The 8,468-nt window shown below is 39.6% G+C and overlaps 1 protein-coding gene across 5 annotated transcripts in view; it reads left to right on the top strand.

Annotated features, from left to right (window-relative positions):
• Window positions 1-654: 654 nt before the first annotated feature.
• The window catches only part of LOC113034746 (semaphorin-4G-like), a 28,104-nt gene continuing 20,290 nt past the window's right edge, over window positions 655-8,468 (top strand). For 4 of the 5 annotated variants that reach the window (XR_003274232.1, XR_003274229.1, XR_003274231.1 and 1 more), the window contains exons 1-2: window positions 655-971; window positions 6,279-6,598. Coding sequence is in view for 1 of the 5 variants with exons in the window: in XM_026189724.1 (XP_026045509.1) it covers window positions 6,466-6,598 (133 nt within the window). In the remaining 4 variants the exon portion in view is untranslated. Of the gene's footprint in view, window positions 972-1,228; window positions 1,587-6,278; window positions 6,599-8,468 lie in introns of those variants that run through there. The other variant, XR_003274230.1, reaches the window with a different exon arrangement.

Raw genomic sequence — 8,468 nt, 5'->3', positions numbered from 1 at the left:
TCTCTCATGAACAAACTGAAGATCGACAGGCTGTGTGTGTGTGTGTGTGTGTGTGTGTGTGTGTGTGTGTGTGTGTGTGTGTGTGTGTGTGTGAGAGAGAGAGAGAGAGAGAGAGAGAGAGAGAGAGAGAGAGTGCGTGTCTACATCTTAGAGATGAGCTACTGAAGAAACTTTATCTTTCGTACTTGTAAGCATGACAAAATCTACTCATAAAGTGAGATATAATCTCTATTTTCTCATACGATGTATTCAAAATAGAGATTAATAGATATTGTTGAATTGGTTTTCCCTCGGACTATTTTAAAAGCATTTAAGGGAGTTAACTGTATACTGATTAAATTTACAAATAGCATTAAATGCTAAATAAATAGCTTAACATAATCTTTTTCTCTTTGTCAGAAAATACCAAAAATACAAATATCTAACAAAATAACTTAAATTTTATATTAATTTTATTTACTGTGCACATCAATTAACACCAACACTTGTAAAAGTCCCAGATTCTTTTTTAAAAATCTGCTTATAAAAGTAAACTTGTAAAACTTGTCAGCTCAGCTCTGTGTAATTTTATCCATGTCCGCTAGGTGTCAGTGTGGAGCCACGGCACAACTTTAAATGAACTCTGTTGCTTTTTGTTGCCCACCTTTTTAACCTCACACTTTACCTCTGCACCGCAACTCCAAGTGGAGGTGTTTGATGGGATAGTGAAGAAGTATAACAGCAGTATAACCGGTGATAAAAAGCCAAAGATATCTCTTGATTCAACGTAAATAAAAAAATAAGTAAGCGTTGCGGGAGGGCGTGCCACCTGTGACGGCAGCTGAGTGGACGAGCTGCGAGTCTGCGCCTCTGTCAGTGCTGCGTGTCTTTCAGCGGGTGTTTGCGAGAGTGCACAGGCAGGAGTGTAAAGTCCACTTGGATTATCTGAAGCTCGAAGAAACATACATATCTTTTTCTGCGCACGAATACAGGTAAGACAGCCGACACACTACCCGATCTCTGCAGGGATACGAGATACCTACCAAATATATGATTTAGGCTCCCGTGATAATACCTTTATATCTCTTTAGTGTCAACGGCGGTGCTATAGTAAGAGTGTCTACAGCGTGATTCTCTTTAAACAAATTACTCCTTTCAGTTATTGTTATACAGATTTCCTACATTATATTTCCTGCATGTTTAAGAATACTTACCTGTCTATTTTTCTTCTTTCTTTTTCTCATTTACATTAAAAATAAATCATTTCGGTTCATTTCTGTGTTAAAATTGAGCCTTAATTGAGAGCATACTGTGTTATAACTTAAGGAGCTGGAAGAGGTTGATTGATCTGATAAAGGTGGCCATCTCCTGTCCAGCCATGGTGATCTAATCATCATTAGGCCTGCATTTAAATCTGTGTGGATCCGGTGGACCCGCTTATCTACCTGTCTATTTAAATAAAAAAAAAATAAAAAAATAAAAAAATCATGACTTGAGAGGTAAGAGGAAGAAAACTGTTGGAAGACCTGTGCAAAGAAAGGTGTTGTTAGGTATTGTTATGCAGATAGTGTCCTCGATGGTCATTTCTTGTTTAACTCAAAGGATTGGTTAGCCGTTTTTTGTTTGTTTGTTTGTTTGTTCCTGCATTATTAAAATGTTGATTTTTAGTAATTTCTTACCATGTTTTCTGTAATGCCTTCAGAAGCGGCCTAACTCAATATTTTGCTGTTATTGAGGTTTAGCTCAGTCCAAAGGGACAAACTTGATAAAGCTGTGTGAAAACAGGAAGCCCAGAATGAAGTCACCACCCTTTATTAATGAAAATTAACAGATTAGCCTCCTGGTTCTTTCTGCATCAAGGATTTTGCGTGTTTTGTACAGAATTATGGTGTTTTTAAGTCTTGTTTTGCCTTTTTACTTGCATGCCTATATGCATCCTATTTTTTTAGGGTGTCTCCTCATCAAATTTAAGTGCTCAGCGATAGAAAAGGTTGCTGGCAGAAAGATTGTTGAAGCTTTCTGATGCAAATCTGGATATTTCCCCCCCTAAATACTAGATTAAAATTAATTGCAAGGCTGCTGCTGAGTTGAAAGATTCTGACAAATAGCACAAACAAGCTGCAGGATTATCAATGATGGCAAACAAAATCTTAATAATACAAAGCATTGCTTCTGTCAGAATGACTCCAGTGTGTTAAAGGTGGGTTTAAAGGGCTCATTGTACCCCGATTGTACAAAGTGTAAATACTACAGTCCTCTGAACAAATGGAGTTCAGTTCAGCTGGCGTCCTTTTGTCACTCTGTGAAACAAGACTGTTTTAAAGCAGTCTGACTGCCAGTTGAAGCAGAGCTCAGTGGCTTTGACTATAATCTTTTCACCACTCGCACACACATCCAACTCAACAACAGAGAGTTTGGAGTCCTTTGGGACCAGTGTTGTCTGTTGATGGAGCTGTCGCCACGGAGCTCCACTATTTTCTTTTCAAGCAGGTTTATGGACGCCTCAGTTGGCTGATAAAATCCATTTCCGTGAATGGATGTCATGGGACAGAAAGCCGGCAGCGAGATCAGGAGGAAGGCAGATTAGGAAGGTCGTGAGCGGTAGAGCCTCTGTGATTTCCCCTGGATTCGGCTCATTTCGTTTTCAGCATTTCATTCTCATTTCATTCTTTCAGCGTTTCCTCAAAGTTTTGATGGTGTGCTCTGTGGCCAATTAACAGCTGAAAGCTCCTGCATTCATGGGGTCTGAGGTACTCGGAGGAAATCAGGAATAATTGATTTTAGATGACAGAGAATTGGGAATGTGACAATTATGGGATTTTTCTCTGCACTGCTGAACTTTCTGACAGTATTTTACCTCCTTCCTGACTGCTTCCTCTCCTCTCTTTCATATTTTCTTTATCTTACTGTCACCTTACGGTTTCATTTCTGCGTGAACAAACCCCTGCTCCTCTGAAGATTATTAGACCACATCAGGACCGCTGTGGCTGACTGATTGAAAGGATTTGCACCATGACAGCCCATTTGAGGGATTTTGTGTGCATGAGTCAGATGAATGACTTATTACGATCCCCTCGGCGCACCTCCTTCACCACCTTTTAGAAGGAGCTCAGACAAAAGTGGAAGCCAAGTTGACGCACCTTCAGTGTTTGACAGTTCCCACGAGGGCTAGCACATGCTCAGAGGGGACGCAACAGAAATAATCAGCTCTTGCCAAAGTAAAATTGGCATTAAGGGAGCAAGATAGAGCTGTGAAACCCTATAAGAACTTTAAGGTTGGTGGAAGTGTCGTATATCTCAAATGGATTAACTCCAGGAAATAATAAAACATGGTTTATATTATTTATATAGATTTTCCCATTTATAGTTCTTTTCCACTGGCCATTCACTCAAGTTCAGCAGAAATACTTTGAAATCTGTTGCTTTTGAAGATTTAATCGATTTTTTTTTTGTCAAAAGAATGAAGCATAAAGGACTTTGTTTCTTCTTTTCTATCACGTTGAGGGAGTTTAGGAGTTTTCACATTTAGGAATCTTTTTTTAATGCAGCCAACTTAAAAAAAAAAAAAGCAGTTTTCATCAATCAAATATAATCTAGCAATATTTGTAACAGTTTGTTTTATGTTTGAATGTTATGCACCATTGAATGCTCGTCATTATGAGTTTTAGTTGTGTAAGTCACATGGTTTTTAGTCATGAGTCTTGAGTTCATCATTGTGCAAGTCTGAGAGGCACTAAAACATCTTGGTTAGGTTAGGGAAAAATATGTTTGGTTTACTATATACTACATGCGCCTACGTGCACTTTTTCATATGATTGCCAGAAATCTCCTATAGCAACAGGGTTCCTTTATATTTATCACCAATTACAGTGAATGATAACACATCTGCTGGACTATCATAGAGCTTCCAGAAGGGCTCCCACTGGATGTTCATATCTATGGAAGTGATTACAGTGCCATTCAATGGAATGACAACAAAGTACTGCATTTAGAATGATTAAAGAAACAAGCGTGAGCAATATATCCCCCACATATGAGAACATATTCCAGAACATTTTTCATGTTTATTTATTGCTGCACCTTCTACATGCTGGTCAAACTTGTGGCTACAAAACCTTTTGGCAGCTTTCCCAACACAGATTGTGTTTCAGAAACAATCCTGACTCAGAAGTGCATTAAACAAGTGCCGAGTTGTGTATTATCTGTTTCCCCATTATTTAAAGTGTCTGTGCTTTTGTTAACTTTCTACTGTGTTATTATAGACAATTACTTTTCTTTATTTGTATGTGTGTTATATGACTGTAATGTATGTTGTGTATGGTGTGTATATATAAGTTCACTCAGGCCCTATTTAGTAAAAAAAAAAAAAAAGAGAGAGTATTTTCAGTTATACTCATTTATATTTGGAGGTATTGCTTTTTTCTGGGAATGCCTTGGCAAGATTATTCTATAGAATCACAGGACTCTGTGCAGGACAAGTTCAATTCTGACACTGACCAAAGGCTGCAAAACAAGCCCAAATCATCATCACACCACCACCGTGCTTGACAGCTGAGGTGTTTATGCTGCTATGCCGTGTTTGGACATTGTTCCAGACGTCTTGTGGTTTGCTCAGATGCAACTTTGCAAACCTAAGTCATGCTGCTATGTTCATTTTAGAAAGAAGAGGCCTTCTTCTGGTAGCCCTTCCCAACAAGTCATACTTGTTCAGTCTGTTTATAATTGGACTGTCTTAACCTTAAAATGCTAAATGAGGCGGGCAGAGTCTCACACGTTGCTCTTGGGGTTTAGGTTTTTTCCCCTGAGTTCTGATCTAGGGGGGAATTTGCTGAGAAGTCTGCATCCACCTGAATGCTTTAGACCAGCAAACTGCCAAAATTTCTGTTTTTGTGATCACACTTGCTAATGTTAAAAAGGTCAAGTGCATTTGATTTGCAGCACCTGGCTGCTACTTGCCCCCTTAATAACTATGAAAGCAGTCATTTTTCACAGGATGGCATAAGGACCTGTGCAAACTTTGTTTTTCACATGACTACATGAAAATGGGGGAGCTGGGGTGGAGGTGGGTTGCAAAGCAGCTTGTAGAGACAGAGTTTAAGCCTAATTACACAAAGTCTAATTACCTGTCTGTGTGCGTGTAGGTGTACCTACTGTTAGCCTTGCATTTCATGTAGTTTCTCTTTTGTCCGCACCTGCATGCTGCTGTGTTCATCTCTAATGTTATGCAACACCGAAGCCAGCTGTTGTCATGGTGTCAGCCTTGAGGGACTGCTGGTACTTTCTGTGAGAGCACACACACGGTTTCTCGTGCTAATGGCTTCACCTTTCTGCCCGTTTCTTGCCGCAGCCTTGTATGTGTGTGTAAATAGATTTGTGTTGTGCATGCCTATGCTCATAATGTAAGGAACAAGCAGGCTCCCTGGAGAGTCACCTGTTTGCAGCACTGGAGGCAGGTTTTGATTGAAAAGAAAGCGCTAAAGAGTGTGACTGTTTACATTTGGAATCAGGAAAGCAGTTCAAAAGGTTTTATTCGTGTGATTCTTTTTTAATGAGAAGCGGAGAAAGGGTATAAGTGAAAGAATGGCATTACCATGAAATTGGATAATGCTAGTAATGAGTGTCTGTCAGTGTTTTCTCAGTGCCTGTGTGTGCACTGGCGCTTGGTATAGACACACACATATACACCACCTCCTTCTCCTCTGCTCACCGTCACTCCTTTCCCCCTCTGTAAGAGGGTCTGGCGGAACAACATTGGCATTCATATCACAACACACACATACATATCTTTGAAATGATCATATTTCACAATCTTTCCACTCATGCATTTGACTCCTGTCAGGTATGTCTGCTGTTTTGAACTGGCTTCACACCTCATCGATCTGGATTGCTTCACGTCGCAAGTGTTTGCTCGTTATATCGGCACGTAGCTCTTGTTTGACAGTCGTTGTTTGGTTAATGATATTTTCAGCCCTATGTTTGTATCCAACAGCTGCTGCTCTCACACATCGCACTCTTTGCAACATGTAAAGCCAGACCGGTCTCGCAGGGCAGCATTGATCTGCGAAAGCCTCCAATATTTTACTGAGCAAATCCACTTTGTATCTCTTTCATATCTCTGTCGTCATCCTTGTGAAATCCTTCCACATCAGCTCATCTAATGTGTTTGAACTCTGCTGTTTAACTTTACCGGCTTTTCTTCTTTCTCAACTTCTCTGACTTTTTAAAGGTGTCACATTTTTAATCACAGACCACTGACGCTGTTCGTTTTGTGTGTTTCCTTTCTTTCTCTTTTTTTTCAGGTTCCTTCAGCGTGGCGAACAAGAGGCTGCCTGTTTTCGTCCGAGTGCGTCGGTGTGCTGTTTTGTGCGTGTGTATTTGTGTGCAGGGGTGTATGTGAGTCACAGGGTGAATATGCCAGTGTGAATGCCTGTATATACATATACATCCTGAACGGAGAGTGTTTGTCCCGTGAGGTGCTCGGTGGAGATGCAGCGAGGTGTGTCCTCTGTGGTGCAGCTGCTGCTGTTGCTGGGCTGCTTGTGTGCCGTGGCAACCGGCTACCTGTTCAGGACACCCCTGGACCTGGATGTGACTCCACGTGTCACTGTGCTAAACAGCGGTAAGGACAGACACGAACACGTGTTGCACCTTGCTTTAAAATCATCAGTACCGAAGTTTATTCCAACATTCATTAGTGAACTGTTAGAAGCTGTTTTTTTTTTTAACAAATTCAATAATCATGCAGAGTACAGGTTGGAAAATTGAACTTTTGAACTTTGTAACGTGTGGCGCCTGTTTCAACCAGCTGCTGAGACTTGGACAGCCTTCAGGAGAATTCTGGGATGTCGTAATTGACCAGCCCTGTTCAGGTCTAAATGGGGTTGAGGGCAGGGCTCTGACTTTGCCATTATAACACATGACTTTTCTGTGTTTTAAAGCATTCTGTTGTTGTTGTACTTACAGATTTTGGGTCATCTCCTTGTAGCATCACCTCAGGCCTAAGAAATCGCTTGATTTAGTTTTGAATTTGTTGTCCCATAAATTATAGCAAAGCGTCCAGCTTCTGAAATGGCAAGGGAACCCCAAACTGTGACATAGTGATGAGGTATTGGTTCTGGTGTGCAGTGCATTTCTTTTTTCCTGGTTTATGTGCAACTTTTTTTTTCCTCATCATTATCTCAGAAATATTGCGAAGCAACATTTATCCCGGTTGTCTTTTGAAATCTTTAAGCGGTTTTTTTTTTTTTTTAAGCGTTCCTGCACAGCGTTATTGACACATAAACAAAGAAAGTAGCAAGTAAAGATTTCTGCCCTTTTTTTTTTGTTTTGTTTTTACCTCTTTCAGAAATGTACATTGTGTTCTTGGTGTAATCTTTGCAAGACGCCCACTCCCAGGGAGTGTAGCAACACTCCTGGAGTTTCTTCATTTATAGACAGTTTGTGTTATTGTGGACCAGTTTTTAGAAATGAAGAAGTAAGCTTTTAAGAAACTGCTAATCTCTCTAATGCTCCTTTAACTGTCCTGTAAAAAATGTTGTTTAAAGCTACCAGTTTTTCTTAATAAGTGCAGATTTAGTCAGAAATCAAACTTTGTGTGCCCTTATTAATAGGAAAAGTGTTTTCAACAACCCAGCATAGGCTGGATATATAAAATATCCAGTCTTAATAGTAAAGGTGTTTAAGGGCTTTAACTATCTGGTTGAAAAAAAGTTTGATCAGAATCAAAATGCTTTATTAATCCCTAAGGAAGATGTGTTTACAGTTGCTCTAAGACAATAAGAACAGTAACAGACTGAACTAAATTAAATAATACAATCTATTACAAAGTTTAAGAAAAAGGGTGTAACTACTGCTCTGTGTATGATAGAGGAGTCATGCAGGCAGGAATGATATAATAATGGAATTATAATATAAATATATATTTTTGTCTCACTGTGAACACACGTGTTTCCATTTAAAGTAACAAGTTGCTACCATATTGTCAGATTCACCCCCAGCTTATCACTTATCTAATCTCCAAAAATGGCTCGAATGCTCATCTCAAGGCTTTGACTAGGAATTCCTAAACCAATGGGTGATATTTATGGAAGCCTGTTTCCGCCACTACAAAAAAAAAAAAGGATCCATAACTCAAAATTTCAAGTTATTTTCTCGAAATTTCGAGTTACTTTCTCTAAATTTCGGCATATTAACTCGAAATTTCAATTTCTTAACTCAAAATTTTGAGAAAAGTAACTCAAAATTTCGAGTAAGCACTGCCAATCAGTAATCTACGTGAATGATGTCATTTCCTTGTTACCCGGAAGCTGAAGTCCTCAGCTACAAATGCTACAGCTAAGCTACTGGTATTACATCCAGTCGTGAATGCACAGATTGCTGAGTGTTTTCAGCGTGGCTTCACAAATGATGAAATCCCTGTGTTTTTAGCTGAATCACATGGCGTTACTATCAGCAAACGTACTCGCGAAAGCGCCAATTTGTTGGGATCC

This window comes from Astatotilapia calliptera, chromosome 13 (genome assembly GCF_900246225.1).
Source record: "Astatotilapia calliptera chromosome 13, fAstCal1.2, whole genome shotgun sequence".
Classification (NCBI taxonomy): Eukaryota; Metazoa; Chordata; class Actinopteri; order Cichliformes; family Cichlidae; genus Astatotilapia; species Astatotilapia calliptera.
This window is presented reverse-complemented; position numbering and strand designations above follow the sequence as displayed.